This window comes from Ictalurus punctatus, chromosome 17 (assembly GCF_001660625.3).
Source record: "Ictalurus punctatus breed USDA103 chromosome 17, Coco_2.0, whole genome shotgun sequence".
NCBI lineage: Eukaryota > Metazoa > Chordata > Actinopteri > Siluriformes > Ictaluridae > Ictalurus > Ictalurus punctatus.
In genome coordinates this window covers 304,411-327,242 of record NC_030432.2, presented here as the reverse complement: position 1 = coordinate 327,242, position 22,832 = coordinate 304,411, and the positions used below count along the sequence as shown (strand labels likewise).

General features: G+C 43.7%; 2 protein-coding genes and 1 long non-coding RNA gene across 3 annotated transcripts; 1 reads left to right on the top strand and 2 right to left on the bottom strand.

Annotated features, from left to right (window-relative positions):
* Nucleotides 1–7,564: 7,564 nt before the first annotated feature.
* Nucleotides 7,565–9,428, top strand: LOC128635310 (paired mesoderm homeobox protein 2A; the record flags this gene model as incomplete). The annotated part of the gene is made up of 2 exons (XM_053687513.1): nt 7,565–7,786; nt 8,149–9,428. Coding segments are annotated over 2 exons (681 nt in total), but the record flags the coding sequence as incomplete, so codon positions are not given.
* A 3,321-nt stretch (nt 9,429–12,749) lies between these two features.
* On the bottom strand, nt 12,750–17,003 carry LOC128635308 (protein IWS1 homolog). Its single transcript, XM_053687503.1, has 2 exons — nt 14,965–17,003; nt 12,750–14,934 (listed from the first exon to the last, which is right to left on the bottom strand). Exon 1 carries the CDS (start codon nt 16,201–16,203, stop codon nt 14,989–14,991), a length of 1,215 nt encoding a protein of 404 aa, XP_053543478.1. The 5' UTR covers nt 16,204–17,003; the 3' UTR covers nt 12,750–14,934; nt 14,965–14,988.
* A 2,671-nt stretch (nt 17,004–19,674) lies between these two features.
* Nucleotides 19,675–22,099, bottom strand: LOC128635300 (uncharacterized). The gene is made up of 2 exons (XR_008398249.1): nt 21,969–22,099; nt 19,675–20,890 (listed from the first exon to the last, which is right to left on the bottom strand). It is a non-coding gene; the product is annotated as an uncharacterized LOC128635300 (long non-coding RNA).
* Between the last annotated feature and the right edge of the window lie 733 nt (nt 22,100–22,832).

Genomic DNA, 22,832 nt, shown 5'->3' with positions numbered 1-22,832 from the left:
AGCACTGTAGGAACCTGGACAGTGTAGAACAGTTTGTGGGGGAGTTCATGATGCAGTTCGGGAGTCCGGAGGCAAGGGTCGAGCTAGAACAACTTTTCGGGGGGGTAAGTCTGGCAGGCAAACCTGCCCTGCTGTTTACCCACTACTACAGGCAAACTCATGCAGAGCCCCAGCCGGAGGTTAACCTGGCGACCTCTGAGCTCGAACCTGAGACCCACGAGGTGGGCTCACCTGCCGAGCTCCAGCTAGAGGTCAACAGGGAGGCTCCAGCACCAGAGCTCAACCCTGAGGTCCAAGTCAAGTCTGAAGTCTTTGAAGTCCAAGTCAAGTTTCATGTCCCTGAGGTCCAAGTCCAGTCTCCAGTCACTGAAATACAAGTCAAGTTTCAAGTCTCTGAAATCCATGTCAAGTCTCAAGTCCCTGAGGTCCAAGTCCAAGTCAAGTCTCTAGTCTCTGAAGTCCAAGTCAAGTCTCCAGTCTCTGAAGTCCAAGTCAAGTCTCATGTCCCTGAGGTCCAAGTCCAAGTCCAGTCTCCAGTCACTGAAATCCAAGTCAAGTCTCAAGTCTAGTCAAGTCAAGTCAAAATATGACAAAATATGATAAATAAAATTAACAGAGAAATTACTATGCTGTGAGTACATCAGAACTTCAGACTCCTTTCACGGTTCAACTGAATTCATCATAAAACAGACATAATGAAGGCGCTAAGGCTGTTTTTGCGGATATAAAGTATCCTGTTGTCAAGCAAGCTCATTTAGGGTGAAATGAGAGTCGTCATGGTCAAAGGAATATTTACAATAGACGTGAAATGGATGTCAGTGGGTCGTCATCGTCAGTGTCGCCGAGAGAATCTGATACCCAGTCAGGTTTAGGATACAAGTCAGGTTGGTCATCATAGGGATCGTAATCAGTCTTTGTCAACATCAGCGTTTGGTCATTAGTGATTTCAACGAGCATGAGCAACTGCTCCGAATGAGAGAAACAATACAAGGCAAAATGAGCAAGACAAGAAGAATTATTGCAGCTATCAGTAGACAGACGGTTAATATCCACGAGCCCCTTCCCCCGAGTACTGAGTTCAGCCAATCAAACCCCGTCTCGCTAGTCTGCGGAGGGTTGCGTAGCACAGACTGCATGTGTTCAATGATAGAACAACCATTATGTGTCTGTGTGATGAGGGGACATGTGACATTGTGTGGGTAGCACTGTTGGTAATGATTCTTCTGACGAAAGGCGATACAGAACGGTTTACAGAGGCGGCCAATATCTTGGCATACATCTATATCTATGAATTTGAGTCTATCCTACAATAGTCAGTCAAGGAGCTCTGAGGCTGCCCGTGTGTGGTAACAAAAGTCCCACGGTCTGTTTATGTCAGTGATGGAGCGTGCTACTAGATACCACTTAAGACAGTCTATCGTGGAGTTGTGTGGGATTGGTGTATTGATGTGTCGGGGTGTAGTGTGTCGTGTGTGGGGGTGTATATGCAGATCGTTGCTCGTGAATGTAGGTCCTCCTAGAGGCCTCTTGATAGAGAATTACGGTCTAGTTCTCCTAGTGCAGTCCAGCTCAGTGCTCGGCTCTGGCACACTCCTGCAGTGGCTCGCATGCATCCATGTGGCTCTCTGGTTGACTTTCACTGCTAAATGAGTGACAAAGAGAACCTGGAATGGCCCAGGCCACCGTGGCTTGTTCCACCTGGTCCTGCGGAAGTCCTTGATCATGATCCACTCTCCGGGCTTCAGATCATGCAGCGGACCCGTGGCTAGAGCTGGAAGTGCTGCCTTTGCCTGTTTGTGGATAGAGTGCAGAGCAGAGGACAGGGTTGCACAGTAATTTAACATTGCATCATCACATGTTGCTGCATCAGGAAGAGTAAGTGTCACAGGCCCAATTCCTGTGTGTGGAGGTCTCCCAAACAGTATCCCAAAGGGGCTAAGCCCATCCTAAGCCTGTTTCAGAACAGCATTTGCTCAATCTGTTTTTTAGTGTCCCATTTTCTCTCTACCACCCCACCACTAGCTGGATGATATGCACAGGGCTGCTTTAATTCAGTACTCAAATATTCACCCACCTACTTAAGGGCATGGCTCACAAAAGCTGTGCCATTATCACTGGAGATTATCATTATCACTACCGTGTGTGAGTCCTGTTTGGATGTAGGGACATGGCCTTCTCTACCTTCAAACCTCAACCCATGTTATGAGTTGCGCAAACAGCGTAAACAATTTTTGTTTTTTGTTTTTTTAGAGTAATTAGAGAAACCAATGCTTTATCGCACTATCATTACCGTTTTTGACACATGGTCCCTGCCATGCCTCAACTTTGAAGACAAGGACAGCCCAGCCTGCTTTGCGCCACACAGCCTTTTCCTCGTCCGTAGCTTGTGCTTGGAGGGCTGAAAGCTGTAAAGAAGGAGTGATTCTTTTCTTTTCAGTTTTGGGACCATAGATGCAGCTGCTTGCTTTGCTGCACTGTCTGCTCGCACGTTACCTAGAGAGACAGGATCTGATTTGTTAGTGTGTGCATCACACTTGCATACTGCAATAGTTTTGGGAAGTAGGACTGCATCCAGCAGCTCAGAGACTAGTTTGTGGTGGGCTATGTGTGCTCTTGAACTCATCAGGAAGTTCCTGTGTTTCCAAATTGTCCTCAAATCATGTACTACCTCAAAGGCATATCTACTGTCTGTGTAGATATTTACTGACCGAGGGCATACAGTTCAGCTGCTTGTGCTGAAATGTTTGAGGGGAGACTTCCTGACAGACCGTCTCTTGTGCGGTCACTACAGCATAGCCCACTCGATTTTTACCTGTCTCTGCATCACGTGATGCTGACCCATACACAAAGAGGATCAGATCTGAGTTTTCCAATAGAACATCTTTCAGGTTGACTCTAGGGGAGCAGAGTGCGTTAGTCAGTACAACACAATCATGTGGTTCCCCGTCTCCCTCTGTTGGAAGAAGAGTAGCAGGGTTAAGGACAGTACATCGTTTTATAGTGACATTCGGCATGTCTAGTAGTATAATGTTATGCTGCAGCCCCATTGGGTGGACAGGTGTGAGGTTTTCTGTTCAAGTAGGAGTAACAACACCTCATGTGGACCCAAGAGGATCAATTCTGAGTAACTTACCATGTCTCTGGATGACAACACAGCTTTCTCAGCTGCTGCTACTGCACATACACACAGGGGAAACTCTGCAGCGACTCGGATCCAACTTACCTAAGAATGAACTGTCCAACCTCAAACCTGTCAAACCTCATAACGAGGAAATTAGAAGATACAAGGAGAAGGCTATTGAGGAGCGTAGAATTGTTTATATTGGTCGTATTCATGGAAGCATGACCCGTAAGGAACTGAAGGAGCGCTTCTCATACTTTGGGGTGATTGAGGAATGCACTGTACACTTTAGAGAGCATGGAGACAACTATGGCTTTGTCACATACTACAACACAAAGGATGCATTTAATGCTATTGAGAATGGACATATGCCATCTCTCTGAGTAGTGCTTCTAGACTGGAATGGTTTAGAATGAAAGTTCTGCGATACGAACACATACCTAGGATAGATAGAAACTGTTTCTTCGTCAGACGCTTGGGAATCTTCTGGATTGCAGATACTCTTTCAGCGGAGAGTTTCTTTCCCTTTGCAGAAATGTCATGACCCAAGAAATCTCACTTCTTGTTGTACATACTGTAATTTGGAGAGACTGGCTTTGTGTCCCTCTTTGGCAAGACGCTGCAAAAATTTAATGGTGTCAGTTTCACACTGTGCCCTGGAGAAAGTGGTAGAGGTGCTAAAAGTGTAAGGATGTCCATCAAATATGAATGCAAACTGAAACTGATTGTCTTTATCAAGAGATATACTGAAAATTTGGCATGTCTGGAGCTCTCTGTTTGACTGCTGCATTAACCGCTTACAAATCTTGTACAAATCACCATTCATCAGGTTGTAGGTTTTTTTTTTTGCTTCTCACACTGGAAATATTGGAGTGTGCACTGACGAATCAGGTCAGGGAACAATGACTCCTGCCTCAATAATGAATTAAAATCTGGTCCAATGCCCTCAATAGCTTCTGATTTAAGAGGGTATTGAAATTGTCTGGCCTAAAGTCAGATTTGGGCGTGATCATGACTGATCACTTCTAATCAGGCCTACGTCATCTTTCCCTTGGGCCCACAACCTGAGAGGCACCTTCTTCAATTGTGGGTGTATCTCTAGGGGTGTGGGGCTTGTCCCAAGGTTCAGAAACATTCCCTTGTCATGACATATTACATCCAGGTTAACCTTGCACATTTCCAGAAAGAATTTTTTATAAACTCCCAGCGTCGGGCTGTACCACATGTTGGAGGTGGGTTTCTGTTCCCAATCTGTAATTTTCCCACTCTTACATAATCTGACCCACAGTCCCATGTCTTTCTACTGTTTGTTCTTTATTTTTGGCTGATGAGACGCGAGGCTCTTATTCTGGGACAAAAATAACATGCAACTGCGTGTCACTTAATTTGACTGAACATGCACAAAAGTTGTCACACCGATATAGGTTTGCTTGTATTTTCTCATTTGTAAGTCGCTTTGGATAAAAGCGTCTGCTAAATGAATAAATGTAAATGTACATACAGCTCTTCACTTTCTGGGATATCCATAAACCATTCTTTCTCAAAATTAAAGTCTCTTCCTTCATGCACTTGCGCTGTGCAATGAAGGGCAGAGGACAGCATACAGTGCATCCGGAAAGTATTCACAGCGCTTCACTTTTTCCACATTTTGTTATGTTACAGCCTTATTCCAAAATGGATTAAATTCAAGATTTTCCTCAAAATTCTGCAAACAATACCCCATAATGACAACGTGAAAGAAGTTTGTTTGAAATCTTTCTACACAAAATTCCTTGGACTTCGTGGCTTGGTTTGTGCTCTGACATGCATTGTTAACTGTGGGATCTTATATAGACAGGTGTGCGCCTTTCCAAATCATGTCCAATCAACTGAATTTACCACAGGTGGACTCCACTAGAGTTGTAGAAACATCTCAAGGATGATCAGTGGAAACAGGATGCACGTGAGCTCAATTTTGAGTGTCATGGCAAAGGCTGTGAATACCTATGTACATGTGCTTTTTTTGTTTTTTATTTTTAATAAATTTGCAAAGATTTCAAACAAACTTCTTTCACACTGTCATTATGGGGTATTGTTTGTAGAATTTTGAGGAAAATAATGAATTTAATCCATTTTGGAATAAGGCTGTATGTATATGTATATATATTATAATTTAAAAAGATTGTTTTATTTGTTTATTTAAATCAATAACTTTCAATATTCCCATTTATAAATCAAGAATTAAAATGCGTGTTTTGTTATTTGAAATGATGTTGTACAGAATAATAAAAAATAATAATTAAAATGTTGCTAACGAATAAAAAGAAAGTAATGAATTATTACATAACCTCATGGTAATGGATGAATTTTGACTTTCAGTCATCATTAGCACCATTAGCATTCTGAATCTGAACATTAGCCTGAGTGTTTATTTGCTTAGTGTTTAATCTCTGAAGCAGCTGCATCTCTCTGAGTGAGACAGGAAGAGCAGAAATGTGATGCAGCACTCGGTGAAAGGTCTTATTTCATAGAAACAGCTCTCGGTGTGCGCGCGCCGCCGGTGTGTACGCGCCGCGTCATCGTGTATCCTGCACACGGGCGCGAGCTGTCCGCGGTGGCAGGAAACAAAACGTGCGCCGGAAACACGCGTAATTTGCCCGGTGATGGATGGCGCGCGACGGGAGAAAGACGCCTCGTATTACCGAAATGCAGCGTGACGAAAGCGCCTCGAGAGAAAAACGGTGCTGAATAGGAGCGCGCGCTCACAGACAGGAAGAGGAGGAGGAAGATGGCCTAGTGATCCGAGCACGAGACTAAGCACACGGGACATCTTAAACAATCGGGTCTTCAACACAAATCAGTGTTTATGAGATGAGTTAAATTAACCGTAGTGTGTTCATTATGCACGTGCACGGGTTTAAACACGATAAAAGTCAAACGAGTTAAACACTGCACGTGTTCATCCAACTCTGTTCCTGTAATCCTGGAGCAGTTCATTCAGCACTGCAGCAGTGAGGTGGTGTTCTACTGTGTTTATTTAACACTGTGGATGCTCAGGAAATGGAGCTGAGCAGCGCGCTCTAAAAATAACGGATCTTCAGGAGGCCCTTTAGGGGTACCACTTAATGTTCTCCCTAAAACACTCTCTCACCAGAGCTTCAGAACCCTTTAGAACCCTCATCGCTCCAAAGAACCCCTGAAATAACCCTAGTGCCTTAGTTAAACAGTTATATTTACTGATGGGATTAATCATTTGTTGTATTTTACACGACGTAAGTCGTAAGAAAAATCATGAACGACCTAATCAAAAATTTTACAAATGTGCATCACGACACCGTGTGCTGAGAACATCCGGTTAATTTTATTATTAAATACTGACACACTCCAAACAGATACAAAATAAACAGACTTTTCCCAATGAAAAAACAACAACACCACCACCAATAATAATAATAATAATAATAATAATAATAATAATCGCATAAAAAGTCGCGAGACAGCACGCGGGCTCCCGGTAAGAGTCCCGTTAAAGAACGAAGCAGCAGATTAGAAGAAAATTATAACATCATTTTAGATATTTAAAAAACGAGATCATTGTGTGGTGTTACATCCTGAATAAGAATTTCTGTTCGAACATTAATTATTAAACACTCATTATTTTAATTAGGTATAATTAATTAGCATTTTTACATTGACATATTCGTTTCAGTGTGAACTGCTTTAACCTGCGCGTGAGCAGAAATGTAGTTTGTCACTACAGCTGAGTTTTCTGCATTATGCTGCTGCTGCTGATTATTATTATTATTATTATTATTATTATTATTATTATTAATGCATGCGTCACGTGACTTTGAAACACATAGCGCTCGTTCCGAACTGAAACGTGTGAAACTCTGGAGCTCGTCAGTGAGCACTTTAACACCGGGGGGAAATCAGCAATAAGGATTATCTGCCCCGTGCGCAGGTAAAGGGTTAAAGCGCGAGCGAAGGGGCGGGAGGAGGAGGAGGGCGCGAGCTCTCGAGATATTGTCATGTAAAGAGGGACCACCGCCTCGCTATTGTCTCGCGGACTGCCAAGTTTATTATAAACGCTGCGCGAGCTGCACCTGGCGGAGCAGAGCAGAGCGCGAGACAGAGACAGACAGACAGCGAGAGCGCGCAGAAGACTGTGGATGTGCATTTGGAGCGAGAAAAGAACCGAGAGTGACTGGAGAAAGTCAAACCCTGATCACCGACCACACCGTCACCGTCACGCGCCGGAAGGAGTGAAGTTAATTTCATAAAGCTTAAAAAAGAACACGTGCTGCTGTTGGTGCCCGGTGCCCTCAGTACCAGTACCGTAACCAGCGGACCACCGACTCCACACGGAAAACCTCGCCTCGCGCACCCCGTCTCCTATTTTTATTTATTTATTTATTTATACTATTATCATTATTATTAATATTATTATTATTATTATTATAACACCGATGTCCGCGCGCTCTCTGTCTCCTCACAGTTCCATATAAATTCTTCTCGGACCCAACCGGTCTGAATGAGAAGCGGAAGCAGCGACGGATCCGCACCACCTTCACGAGCTCTCAGCTGAAGGAGCTCGAGCGCGTGTTCGCTGAAACGCATTACCCCGACATCTACACCCGCGAAGAGCTCGCGCTCAAGATCGACCTTACCGAGGCCAGAGTTCAGGTAATTATTATTATTATTATTATTATTATTATTATTATTATTATTATTATTGGATGTGTGTATAATCTTCTGCATCTGTGTATAATAAACCGGATTAACACTGAATAACGTTCAGGATGGTTCTGTTCTGAGAATTTTCGGGGAATGGATCTGAGTTTAAAGTTCTTTAGATCATGTTGTAATATTTTTCCTGAAGGCACTGTAACAGCTCCGCTGATGAGTCAAATGCATCAATGAATAAACACCTGAAATATTCTCCAGAAAGCGATCCCGGTTCTTTCAGTGTGGAATTTGAGAACTAATTGTATTGTATAAAGGGTACAGATCAATAACGACGTGTTTTTTAACGCGTATTTGCGCAGGTGTGGTTCCAGAACCGACGCGCAAAATTCCGCAAACAGGAGCGCGCGGCCAACGCAAAGGGCGGCGGAAACACCGGAAACGCCAGTGTTACATCCAAGAAACCGGGCGAGGCGCGCGCATCCTCCGAGGACGACGAATCTAAAGAGTCCACATGTAGCCCGACACCGGACAGCACGGCGTCTTTACCCAGCTCGGCCAACACCACGGGCAGTCCGGGTGCGAGCAGCCTCAGCCCCAGTCCGTCTTCCGGCGGCTTTGGCAACGCTTCGAGCTCGCCGTCCATGCACCACGCGCTCAAATCTCCCGCGTGGCCCGGTGTCAATTCTGCTGCTGCCGCTCCCGCTCCGGACCTGCTGAAGAGCTGGCAGCCCGGAGACAGCGCGAGCGCCGGACCGTTCGCCGGTGTGCTCTCATCCTTCCACAGAAAACCGGGCGCGCTCAAGACCAACCTGTTTTAAACACACACACACACACACACACACACACACACACAACTTAGCGCGTAGTTTACTCTCCTCTCTCCACCACCTCCTGCTGAATTTTATTAGACTTTTTATTTTATTTTATTTCCGTTAGAGCTGGACTCCCGGTTATTATTTATATGATCATTTTGGACTCTGTGTGAGTTTCTTTCTGCGTCACAAATCACACATCATTCAGACTTTATTCAGTGCGGTTTGGGACAGAGCAAGCTCGGGCTGTGTGTGAAACCGCGACATGTTCACTACATGCACTAGTGCACTAGTTTGAGAGATTTAAAACTCTTTAAAAAAGCCTACAGTTGGTCCGCCTTCACTGTAGGGATTAGGGATTAGGGATTAGGGAACAGGGCTCTGTTCACACAGGGCAGGTGTTCCCTTATATGCGCACTTAAGAGGGTCCCTAAAAAGAAGACACATTCATCCATTCTAACTGAAATAACCTGTCTCACAACCTGTCTGTCTCACAGCCGGTCTCACACATTCACAATTCACTTCAGTAGATCTTTATAAATCCTAAAGATTGAAGTTAAGGGTAGGGGTGGAGTTAGGGTGTGGTTAATGTGGAGCTGGGGCGGGGTTATGGGCGTGGTTAGCATTCTTACATTTTCTTGAGAAATGAACAACACTTTCACTGATTGATTCAAATCTGAATGTATTTCTTCACAAAACTTCACAGACACACTGAGTCGACACTGACTGCTCACTTTTGGACATAAAGTACACTACTCAGACTGTAAAGAATTATTCTGAAACTAATTTAATAGAACTATTTACAATTCTGCCGATCGTCCATTTTAAGTGCTGTAGTACATATTTCTGTAGCTCCCTACATAAGTGTACTACTGCATAGGGGACAGAAGTCTGTATCTGTAGTTTGATCAGTATGGAGACATTTGGGAAAAGGCCTTTATTTGAGCGAGTCTCGGAGGACAGTTTACAGAACACATTCAGGAGAAAGAAAGCGACTTCTTTTCACGTTACAAAAGCTTTTGAGGAAATAAAGAAGGTTCGATCCAATTAGCAGCACAGTGTTCCTCACTGGGGCACGTCCTAAACCGCTCACCACTCCCTCGCTACACTCAAGAAGTTCTTTAGACTCATGCCATGAAGAGAATGATTTTTATTTTTTTTTTATCGTTCACAACGCTCAGTTAACACTTCCACAAACAGAAATATGGTACAACATTTATTCTTCACTTCATCAAAAGGTTCTTTAAAGAACCCCAAATGGTTTCTCTGTAAGTTTTTGTAGGCTACATGGAGAATTTTAATAAGACTGAATCCTACAGCTGGTGTAGTGCACTGTGTGTCTAACACAGAACCTGGAATGGCTGGTTATTCAGTTATTGTGCCTCGGGTCCATTCTGAGATTCAGCCTTTAATTCAGGAAAATCTCACACTGCATCAAATGAGCCGTTTATCCTGGAACAAAGCGCGCAATGCATCATGGGTATCGGTATCATTTCTGTGACGTCACTGATACAATAACGTGGACTTTTCTTATGGCATTAGCACACGAAGCTAAGCTGTGTCCCAGTCTGCAGTGGTTCATTCTGCTTTTCACTTTTCCACCAGTGTGATTCCTCAAACTGAGCAGATTAACACTGATTTATTGAAATTAAGGGAAAAAACGGAGTTATTTTTCATTTTCATTTTTTTAAAGAAAATGCTATTACTTCTTTTTTCAGTAAGCCTCCTAAAATACTAGAACATGAAAATATTTTGTAAATATTAATATAAATATTGGTTAGTTTCTGTTTTTTATTCCGGTGCTGCTTCATTCACACCGCCGCTAAGAAGGGCCGCGTCCCAAACCGTACACTTCCTCACTAACTAGTGTGTTTAAATAACATTCCGAAGTGGTACTAATAACCACACTGTTTAGTGCTGAAGTGTGATTTGGGACACAACCTGTTTATTCCGTTCATGGAAGGCACTGTAAAAGTGGACAAAAATAAACTCCATTTAAAGCACTGTCTCTGTGTGAGATTTAAACCTGCAACACACCTTCTTTATCTTTATAGAAACTTTTATTCACAAAAACATTCAATCCACATTTAGGTGACTGTTTAAGAACATTTAAAGAATCTTGTGTCTGTAGTGTGATTCACAGGAAAATCTGTTTTTGTTTTAAAACAAATTTACAGGAAGACAGTGGAATTTTGTAAACAAAGCTAAATGGTTTTTAAAAATCTTTTACTATTGAATTATTTCACTTCATACATTTATTTAAAATCTTCAGCTGAAGTGACTTAGTGACTTTATAAAGTCCCGAATGTTGTCTTTCTGAAATAGATTAATTAGAATAATTTTTAAACACAGAAACAACAACAATAATAATAATAACAGTAATAATAATAATAATAACAGTAATAATAATAATAATAATAATGATAACAGTAATAATAATAATAATAATAATAATAATAACAGTAATAATAATAATAATAATAACAGTAATAATAATAATAGTAAAAATAATAATAATAATAATAATAATAATAACAGTAATAATAATGATAATAATAACAATAATAATAATAATAGTAAAATAATAATAATAATAATAATAATAATAATAACAGTAATAATAATAATAATAATAATAGTAATAATAATAATGATAATGAACAGAAGACGTCCCGTGGTTTATTTGGTTTGATCAAACTGTCCTTCCACATTTTCCACAAAACACTGCGAGAACTTTATCCATCTCTTGATCTACTTTATTCCTATCATTTTATTGTTACTGAAATTCCAGGGAGCGCAATGTGATCATTTACACAAGTTGATGTTTGGTTCTCTGATGATCAGAAAACACCTTCATGTTATAACGGGACAAAAATGAAGTGCACATGCGCAGAAACCCACGTTAACACCAGCACGACACGCTGCTGCGTGATTCGCGCCGCGCTTCCCAGTGGGTCACGCAGGTATTTGGTCCCGCGCTGCGCGGTTCTTCCGAGTTGCCCAGTTTAGACTTCCCATAGTCATCAGAACACCAGTTTACTTATGACGTCACTGGTGTTAGGGATAGACTCGGTACAGTGGTGGAAGTCTGTCTCCGTTCTCAGTGTACAGTGTACTCACAGTGTACACACACACACACACACACACACACACAAACACAAGCAGATCAGCCGAAGTATTTTATATTTAAACATTTTACAAGATAAATTATTTAACAAGAAACAGGTGGAAAATATTAAAAGATGAAATAAAAAGGTACAACAGTAATCAATCAGCTTCAGGTGTGTGTCGATCATTTACAATGTAAATGTGATCATTTACATTTCCATAAATTATCCAGCTGGTCAGTGATGCATCATCACTGTATCAGTATTATACAGCCCAGCCTTACTTTTTATACAGCTGCAATCATGTGATTCGAACCCCATTGCAAATCAGGTTTATTGTCAAAATGTACAAACTTTCAGCTGTTTGCGATGAACAAATCAATCAAAAGCAGTTGAAATAGTTCAACACGACGAACGCTTCAAGCGGTTTCCCCAAATTCAACTGAAAATGCAACTTACAATGACTTCTCCAGTTTCAAAATTATTCACCCCTTCATGGCGAGCACCTTTAGTACTTAGTAAAGCTCCTTCTGCTGTTATGACCTGCTGCAAACGAGATGCAGATCTTCTGCAGCGTTCCTGAGGAATCTTCTCCCGTTCCTCATGAGCAATGGCGTCCAGTTCAGTAATATTCTTGGGTTTGCGTGCTGCAACCGCCTTCTTCAAATCCCACCAGAGATTTTCTATGGGCTTCAGGTCAGGTGACTGTGATGGACCTGTAGAATCTTCCAGGACTTCTGCAACCAAGCCTTGGTGGAATTTGAGGTGCGCTTGGGTTCATTGTCCTGTTGGAAGGTCCAGTGACGCCCAAGCTTCAGCTTCCTCACAGACGTCATGATGTTTTCTCCTAGGATTTCCTGATACTTCAATGAATCCATCTCACCTTCCACACACTGCAGGTTTCCAGTGCCGGAGGATGTAAAGCAGCCGCAGAGCATCACCGAGCCTCCACCATGCTCGACTGTGGACAGAGTGTTCTTTCTTCATTCTTCTTCCTCCAAACGTACCGCTGATCCATCGTGCTGCACAGAATTGCTCCACAGAACAGAATCCCAAAACTTCTGTCTCTTATTAATATGATTTTGAGGGACTTTTCTTCTGCTTTTGGGGCAGTAGTGGTGAACGTCTTGGAGCTCTGGCATGGAAACCTTCTGCGTTTACTGTGCTCACTGAAACCTCAGTGTCTGTAACACCAAGTCTCGCTGCAGGTCTTTTACAGTCACTCAAGGGTTTTTCACATCCTGCCTTCTCAGAAATCTGCTTGCAGCCATTCATAGCTTCCTTTTTCTGCCCCGTCCAGGAATTTCATGTACATTCCGCCTCTAGCCAGTTCAGGTATTTCATGTGTTCCAGCTCAAGCACACCTGGTGCAACTAATTACACCAGGAAAAATATTAATATTAATATTATAGGTTTAACCCATCTTTATAAAAGTAAAACAATTATAATGCTGTTTACTGTGTAACACTGAGTTATTTAATTAATGTGTAAAGTTGTGTTGTAGTTTCAATCATTCTAATATCAACTTTAATTTATTCTATAATGATCTCATTCTTTGTGTTTAAATTTGCGATGGGGGTTGAATCATTTTGACTGAAACTGTAACAATTCATGTTGGATTAATTTACTGACATTAACATAAATATTAAAACAGTATAATATTAACATTCACTTTATATTATGAGTAATGTTATGTAATTCTACTCTTATTAATAAATGAATCATTGATTGTTTTGTTGTTCAGCGGTTTAAACACAAAGAATGAGATCATTACAGAATAAATTAAAGCAGATATTTGTCACGTATCGTGACGGAGCGGAGATAGGACGGATGCAAGTGCAGTATGAATAGATGTTTATTTTAAAAGAGAGACAGGCAGACAAATCCAAAACGTGATCCATAAACGTAATCCAAAACAGGCGAAGGTCAGGCGATCGGCAAACAGGCATACACAGGGTTAAACATGAATCAAGGTCGTGGTCACGGAAAACAGGGTCAATAAACAAAACGAGAAACATGAACTATGACGAGGAACCCGGAGCAGATAATCCAGCGTGAACTAATTCTAAACATGGACCGTGACTATGACTACTAAACAAACTAATCTAACTCTACGATAATCTTCCACGTTGTGTGCTGGGAGGCGCGCGGTATATATGTGGACATGATCAGCGTCTAAACTGCTAGCAGCTGAGGGCAATACAGACACACGTGAAATCCCAGCCAATGACAGAACAGGGAGGAGACATGACAGAAACATAAACAAAACACACGTGTCCAGATGTCACTACTGTCAACAATGGAAAAGCAGGTACTCGCGCATTCGCGCTTAGAGCATGCTGCTTCAAGGGGAAATCATGTCAGAACCCCCCCCAAAGGCACTCCTCCCGGAGTGCCATGAGTCATCCCATTTCATTGGCGGCCCCGGCCCCCTGGGCTGAATGTTCCAAGCAGAGCCAGGAAACCACATGGTGTTCTTGGCGGCGCAGGGAAGCGAAGCGACGTCCCTGGCTGAACAGGGAGGCAGAGTAACGACCACAGCCGGGCAGACAGGCTGAGCGAAGTCCTCGGCAGAGCATGAAAGCAGAGCGACATTCACAGCAGGGCAGGCAGGCTGAGCGAAGTCCTCGGCGGAGCATGAAGGCAGAGCGACGTCCTCGGCGGAGCAGGAAAGCAGAGCGACGTCCTCGGCTGAACAGGGAAACAGAGCGCTGTACTCAGCAGAGCAGGGAAGCAGGGTGACGTCCTCCTCGGAGCATGAAAGCGGAGCGACATCCCCGGCTGAACAGGTAGGCAGAGCGACAACCACAGCTGGGCAGACAGACTGAGCGAAGTCCTCGGCGGAGCATGAAGGCGGAACGACATCCTCGGCAGAGCAGAAAAGCGGAGGGACATCCTCGGCGGAGCAGGAAAGCGGAGTGACGTCCTCGGCGGAGCATGAAAGCGGAGCGACGACCACAGCTGGGCAGGCAGGCTAAGCGACGTCCTCGGCGGAGAAGGGAAGCAGAGCGACGTCCTCGGCTGAACAGGGAAACAGAGCGCTGTACTCAGGAGTGCAGGAAGGCGAAGCGAAATCCCCAGTAAGGCCAGGGAGAGGAGCGTGGGTCTCCGTGAGGCCAGGGAGAGGAGCGTGGGTCTCCGTGAGGCCAGGGAGAGGAACGAAGCTCTCCGCGAAGCATGAGGGGGGAACGATGTTCACCATGGAGCAGGAAGGCTGAGCGACGACCTCAGCTGAACAGGGAGGCTGAGCGACGACCTCAGCCGAACAGGGAGGCTGAGGCTACGAGGTCACCAGGTGAACCTTCGGCATGGGTGGATCTTGGGTGGCCGTGTCGGTAGACTTGGGCGTGAGCAGAACTTGGCTGTGGGTGTCAGCAGGCTCGGGCGTGAACAGAACTTGGCTGTGCATGTCAGCAGACTCGGGCGTGAACAGAACTTGGCTGTGCGTGTCAGCAGACTCGGGCGTGAGCAGAACTTGGCTGTGCTTGTCAGCAGACTCGGCCGTGAGCAGAACTTGGCTGTGCGTGTCAGCAGACTCGGGCTTTGGCAGAACTTGGGTGGTCGTGTCGGTAGTCTTGGGCGTGGGCAGAACTTGGGCGACCGGGTCGGTACACTTGGGCGTGGGCTGAACCTGGGGGACCGGGTCGGTAGACTTGGGCATGGGCTGAACTTTGGCGACCGGGTCGGTAGACTCGGGCTTGAGCAGAACGTGTTCGGCCGTGTCGTTAGACTTAGGCGTGAGCAGAACTTGGTCGGCGGTATCAGTAGACTCAGGCGTGAGCAGAACTTGGTCGGCCATATCAGTAGACTTGGGCTTGATCAGAACTTGGTTGGACGTATCAGTAAACTTGGGTTTGAGCAGAACGTGGTCGGCCATGTCAGTAGACTTGGGCGTGAGCAGAACTTGGTTGTTAGGCTTAGATGTTAGCAGAACTTGGTCAACTGGATCAGCAGGCTTGGACGTGACATCAGGAACTTGAGACTTGACTTGGACTTCAGAGACTGGAGACTTGACTTGGACCTCAGGGACTTGAGACTTGACTTGGACTTCAGAGACTAGAGACTTGACTTGGACTTGGACCTCAGGGACATGAAACTTGACTTGGACTTCAAAGACTTCAGACTTGACTTGGACCTCAGGGTTGAGCTCTGGTGCTGGAGCCTCCCTGTTGACCTCTAGCTGGAGCTCGGCAGGTGAGCCCACCTCGTGGGTCTCAGGTTCGAGCTCAGAGGTCGCCAGGTTAACCTCCGGCTGGGGCTCTGCATGAATTTGCCTGTAGTAGTGGGTAAACAGCAGGGCAGGTTTGCCTGTTAGACATACCCCCCCGAAAAGTTGTTCTAGCTCGACCCTTGCCTCCGGACTCCCGAACCGCATCATGAACTCCCCCACAAACTGTTCTACATTGTCCAGGTTCCTACAGTGCTTATCCAGTTGGAGCTGCACCCACTGACGGGCAAAGAACCAGGACCACATGAATCGGAGCCATTGCTTCATTTATTGATTGGCGGAATCCAAGATGGCGGCGCACACAGTTGCTGCGGCTCACGGCTCTCCTTTCCAGTGCTCTCTTTTGTTGTTTTTGTATTATTTCTTTATTACTTGTTTGAGCATTATCGGTTCCACAAACATCCGCTATACAAGTCAGAACCTTATGGATATTGGGGACCAACACCGCATACCTATTTCGAGAATGTTTCATCACACGCACAACATCCCAGACGACATAGCGAGATTGCCGGGCTCTCCGTGGATTGTTGTCGGGTCCAGAAGGCGGCACAGATGGAGGAGGGAGAGGAAGCAAAAGCGGGGATGCAGGTCCGGTATTATGCTAAGGCTAAGAAAACAACCACACAAGCCACCTTTACCGAGCCTGTTTCTCTCCAATGCCAGATCCCTAGTGAATAAAATCGACAACTTGGAATTACAACTAGCTGGAAATCGCTACGTTCGTGACTGCTGTGTTTTGATTATTACTGAAACCTGGCTTCATCCGAGGATACCCGATGCTAGCATGCAGCTAGCAGGTCGTACTATGCTTCACTGGGACAGGACTGAGGACTCCGGTAAGAGCAGAGGGGGGGCTCTGTATGTATGTGCATGAGAATTGGTGTAACAACGGAACAATGATAGATAAACATTGTTCCCCTGACCTCGAGTACATACGGGGCATACGGAACATCACGAACTACAGAGGCCGTGAGGCGACAACAGGAGACCTGAATGCGATGCTGGCAGAAGAGCTAAATTGTTTCTTTGCTCGCTTTGAAACATCACAACAACAGCACTCATCTGCTCCAGCCCCACCTCCACCCTCATCTGGCCCCCGTACCAGTCCAGCCCTGCCTCCATCCCCTTCTGGTTCCTGCACCACTCTACTTACTGTGAGGGAACACGATGTTAGACGGATGTTTCTGGCAGTGAACCCCAGGAAGGCTGCTGGCCCAGACGGTGTACCTGGTAACATGCTCAGATCATGTGCCCACCAGCTTGCCCACATCTTTACCAGAATTTTCAATCTCTCCCTGGCCCAAGCAGTCATCCCGGCCTGCCTAAAATCAGCCATAATCATCCCAGTGCCAAAGAAGTCGCCCACCACTAGCCTGAATGATTATCGTCCTGTGGCCCTCACTCCAGTTATCATGAAGTGCTTTGAGAGATTGGTTCTTCAGCACATCAAGGACTACCTCAGATTTTGATCCTTTTCAATTTGCTTATCGTGCAAACAGATCCACAGAGGATGCTATCGCCGTAGCTGTCCACTACGTGTTGAGACATCTAGAGCAGCAACAGAGCTACGTCTGGATGCTTTTTGTGGATTACAGTTTGGCTTTTAATACAATAATTCCGGACATTCTCGTCACCAAATTGGTCACCCTTGGCCTCCGCCGCCTCACGTGTGCCTGGGAAAAGGACTTTCTCACCAACCGGTCCCAGACAGTGAGACTCGGACCCCACCTCTCCTCCACTCGCACGTTGAGCACAGGTTCTCCACAGGGCTGTGTGTTGAGCCCCCTCCTGTACTGTCTCTACACATACGACTGTAGACCAGTCTACAACAATAATCTTATCATCAAGTTTGCTGACGACACCACAGTGGTCGGACTCATCTCAAAAGGAGAGGAGGCAGCCTACAGAGAGGAAGTCCTAAACTTGGCAGCCTGGTGTTCAAAGAACAATCTGACTCTAAACACCAAGAAAACCAAGGAACTTATTGTAGACTTCAGAAAACACAACACTGAGCTGGCCCCCCTCTTCATTAATGGTGAGTGTGTGGAGAAGGTCCACACCGTCCGGTTTCTTGGCATCCTTATCTCTGCAAACATCTCCTGGACAGACAACATCACAGCGGTTATCAAGAAGGCTCAAACGCGGCTACACTTCCTGAGGGTTCTCATGAAGTACAATCTGGACTCCAATCTGCTGCTGATCTTCTACCGCTCGTCCGTCGAGAGCCTGCTGACATACTGTATCACGGTGTGGTACGGTAGCTGCACCGCAGCAGACAGGGAGAGGCTTCAGAGGGTAGTAAGAGCAGCACAGAAGATCATTGGCTGCCCTCTCCCCTCCCTGATGGATATTTACACTTCCCGTTGCCTCAGCAGAGGAAAAACCATCATTAAGGACAGCTCTCACCCTGGCTTTGATCTGTTCAATCTGTTGCCCTCAGGGAGACATTACAGGTGCATCAAAACAAGGACTAGTAGATTTAAGAATAGTTTCTTCCCGAAAGCTATTACCATGATAAACAAACACATGTACTGAGTTCACAGCATATGTATATAGTGTCTCAAAACTGTACATTTCATAGTACCTCCCCCATCCACCCCAATATCTTGTATATCTTGTATATCTTGTTTATTTATCTTGTTTATTTATCTGTTTATTTATCTGTTTATTCTTCTTGTTTATTGAATGTACATGTTTGCACGGAACAAAAAGGAGTGGCTCTTAATTTCATTGTACATATGTATAGTGACAATAAAAGGCATTCATTCCTCTGGCTTAGGGTCTAACAAGCTGGAGAAATAGAATTGACAGTCTACCAGAAAATATTCAGGGGAACCGAAAAATTCGTCAAATGGATCAGGAAGCTGCATAAATGTCCATTGTGGGAATTGCACTGGGTCCATAGCGGGGACGGTTGGCGTCGACTTCTGGGTTCTGCGTTTTCTCTTTGCTCCTGCTGCATCCATGTTTAGGTGGAAGATTCTGTCACATATCGTGACGGAGCGGAGACAGGACGGATGCAAATGCAGTATGAACAGATGTTTATTTTAAAAGAGAGACAGGCAGACAAATCCAAAATGTGATTCATAAACGTAATCCAAAACAGGCGAAGGTCAGGCGATCGACAAACAGGCATACACAGGGTTAAACATGAATCAAGGTCGTGGTCACGGAAAACAGGGTCGATAAACAAAACGAGAAACATGAACTATGACGAGGAACTGGAAACGGATAATACAGCGTGAACTAACTCTAAAACTCTGATTAAAACTACAACACAACTTTAGACAATAATTATATAACTCAGTGTTACAGAGTAAACGCCATTATAATCTTTTTACTTTTATAAAGATGGTTAAACCTAGAACTTGTCTCTCAGGGAGAACTGCGAAGAACCCTGTAACAGACCACTGTCCCATTAAGAGAGGGTTCTAAGTACCTTTAACTGTACTCTTTAGTACCTCTTTACAAATCCCCGTTTTCTTCTACTGTAAAACATGTTCTAGAGTCTGATGTGAAGAACACAAGGTCTCAGAAGTGGATAAATAAACTTCACAGCAAAAATTTCATCCACGCCATGATGTTCAGTTGAATTTTCAGAATTGTAATTAAAATGAGTAACCTAAAGCACCTTTATATAATAAAAATTCATAAATTTACCACAGAAATATGACGACAGCCAGAAATCCCTATGAAGCCCGCCCATCTCCTCTTCGACCAATCACAGGACACGGTGACATCAGTCGTTAGTTTTTATTCACATGACTTCATTCAGCGCCAATTCACAAATATTAACTTAAAGTCATTAATAAAACAGTTACAAACAGCAACGTAAACTGAACACAAAGAGAAAGTGTTTAAAATTAAAACGTGACCATTTTTACACTTACACACAAGGTAATGTAGGCTACATTAGACTTTCAGGCTCACTCCACAGTGAACAGAGTGTGTTGTGTGTGTGTGTGTGTGTGTGTGTATAAAATATGTTAGAGTTAATTTAATGTTAAACTGATTTTATCCTAAATTTAATCCTGAACAAATACTCATCACTTTTCTCACTCATATTTTATCCCATTTTTACAGATCCAGGGTCAATTTTCATCTCCACTGCACTGACGGAATCATTAAACACACTAACCACTTAAAAACAATCTGCAGCGCCGCCTAGTGGCTACTTCCGGTAACTCCAGATCACATGGAGTTCATTATCATAAGATAGTGTGCGTTATAAATATATTTTTCCCATTAACTGTGCTGTTCCCACACATTTAGCATTTAAGCTGAGTTGGTCTTTACAAACCACGTCTCCCACACACATTAACGCTAGTGTTCAACTTTTAGAAAGTTCCAGAAAAGAGACAGACAAGCCACAAAGAAGCCGAGCATATTCCGAGGAACTCTAGAAATGTCTCAGAACACACTCACACACACACTTTAATACACAATACAAAAGAAAACGTACATAAAACAAACATAAATGTCCTCTTTCTCACACACACACACACACACAGAATAAAGTTTATAAACTAAATAATTATTCACTGAATTTGGCTTCTTTCTTTCCCTTTTCTTTATTAAAATCATTAACACTAAACGAATAAACTAAATAAGCCAATCACCCAAAAGAGAAAACAAAAGGAATGTGGATGAAGCTCTCAGGCATACTCTGATTATGTCACTTCCTCCTCTGGCAGGAAGCAGGAAGGTGATCCTCAGCTGCAGGTTCGAGGCCTGTAGTGAAACTGTGTGTGACCGACATGTTGACTTCTCTTTAAACACTGTCGAGCGGAAGATATAGACTGAGGAGGAAGATGGAGGATGAAGACCATGTTAGCGATGCTGCAGTTGTTCTGCTCACTTCTGCTGCTGCTGCTGTCTCAAACTGGCCAATAGGATCATCTTGTGGGTGGGGTCTAGGATGCCCGCCTCCTCTAGGTCCTCCTCAGTGATGTCACTGCGAACAGTTTATGTCATCAATGAAAGAATCGAACGCTCAGTGAAGAAAATGATGAATAAGTGTTCAACTGAATTTAAAGATTTAATGAGAGGATTTCCGCATAGATGGAATTATGAACAACTAGAGGACCAGAAATAAATCTGCATCTACACCATAACCCTGTAAATCAAAAACCGGATTCAACCAAAATAAAACACCAGACAGGACGTTAGCGTACATGTTCACGTAAGCAGTATCGCTGTTATACTGAATATGGACAGGACTGTGATTCGGCTGTAGTCACAAGCCCGCAAGCCGCATGTAACCACAGCCGTGATGATGTTTACTATAACCACACAGCTGGCAGTGTGATACTGCTCATATATAACAGTTCTATAAACAAGAAATTTATATCAAATAATCAACATTTATGACATAATAATAAACACACAAATTTCTGCTCGTGGAAACAGATCTAGAATTTTCAGCTTTCTGTTACTGTTCACTTCCTTTTATTTCTAAAAAAAAAAAAAAACCTCCTGATGTTGTGAAGTGTTTCAACTTCTCTTAGATGCTGACTCTGATTATATAATTTGTTTATTCAGGTCAAATTTCCCTACACATTTTAAAGTCATATTTTTTCCATTTAAAACAGGCTGTCAGTCCTTCAGTGTAAAAATGATTTGGGGGTGGGGCTATTTGCATATCACCTCAGTTTGATATGCAAATGTAGTTAGAGGATGATGTGGTGTTAATATGGATAACGTTACTGATATAATGCAGTTATTCTGTACAGTGAATTTAATTTAGTGTAAATGAGAAGTAAAACAGTGAGGCAGAGGTGGTGAGGCAGCACTGAGGCAGAGGCACAGTGGTACGCCTCCAGATTTAACCAGCAGTAAATAAATAGCAATGCCCCCTAGTGGACAACATGAACGCAGGCTTTGGGATGGCAGAACGCGGAAAGCAGGAGTGTCCAATCTTATCCGGAAAGGGCCGGTGTGAGTGCCGGTTTTTATTCCAACCAAGCAGGAGGCAAACCTGTGTACCAACAGGTAATACAGGAAGTATGGGTTTTATTTCATTTTGGTCTCACCTTTTTTTGAGACAAATTGTGAGGTCATGCCCACCTCAAACGTCGCAAACACAGGTGAGTGATCACTGGTGACAATGTCGTCTGTGCAACCTGAGAGATTGAACCAGAAAATATTGTTCAGTTCAGTCTAAAATTCACTCAAACAGCCTTATATATATATATATATATATATATATATATATATATATATATATATATATATATATATATATATATATATATATAAATGACAAACACACACACACACACACACACACACACACACACACACAGAGTGAAGTTTGTAAGCTTGTAAACCCTTTAGAATTTCCACACAAGTACTAAAAGTAGATAGAGAGATCCCAGTTAAACAAATGAGACAAAAATATTATACTTGGTCATGTATTTATTGAGGAAAATGATCCAGTGTTACAGATCTGTGAGAGGTAAAAGTATGTGAACGTCTAGGATTAGCAGTTAATCTGAAGGTGAGATTAGAGTCAGGTGTTTGTAATCAGTGGGATGATGATCAGGTGTGAGTGAGTGAGCGTCCTGTTTTATTTAAAGAACAGGGATCTATCAGAGTCTGATCTTCACTACACGTGCTTGTGGAAGTGGATCACGGCACGAACAAAGGAGATTTCTGAGGACCTCAGATAAAGAGTTGTTGAAGCTCATGAGGCTGGAAAAGGTCACAGAACCATCTCTAAAGAGTTTGGACTCCACCAATCCACAGTCAGACAGATTGTGTACACATGGAGGAAATGTAAGACCAGTGTTCCCCTCTCCAGGAGTGGAGACCAACACAGATCACTCCAAGAGCGAGACGTGTAATAGTCCATGAGGTCACAAAGGAACCCAGGGGAACTTCTAAACAAAAAGGTC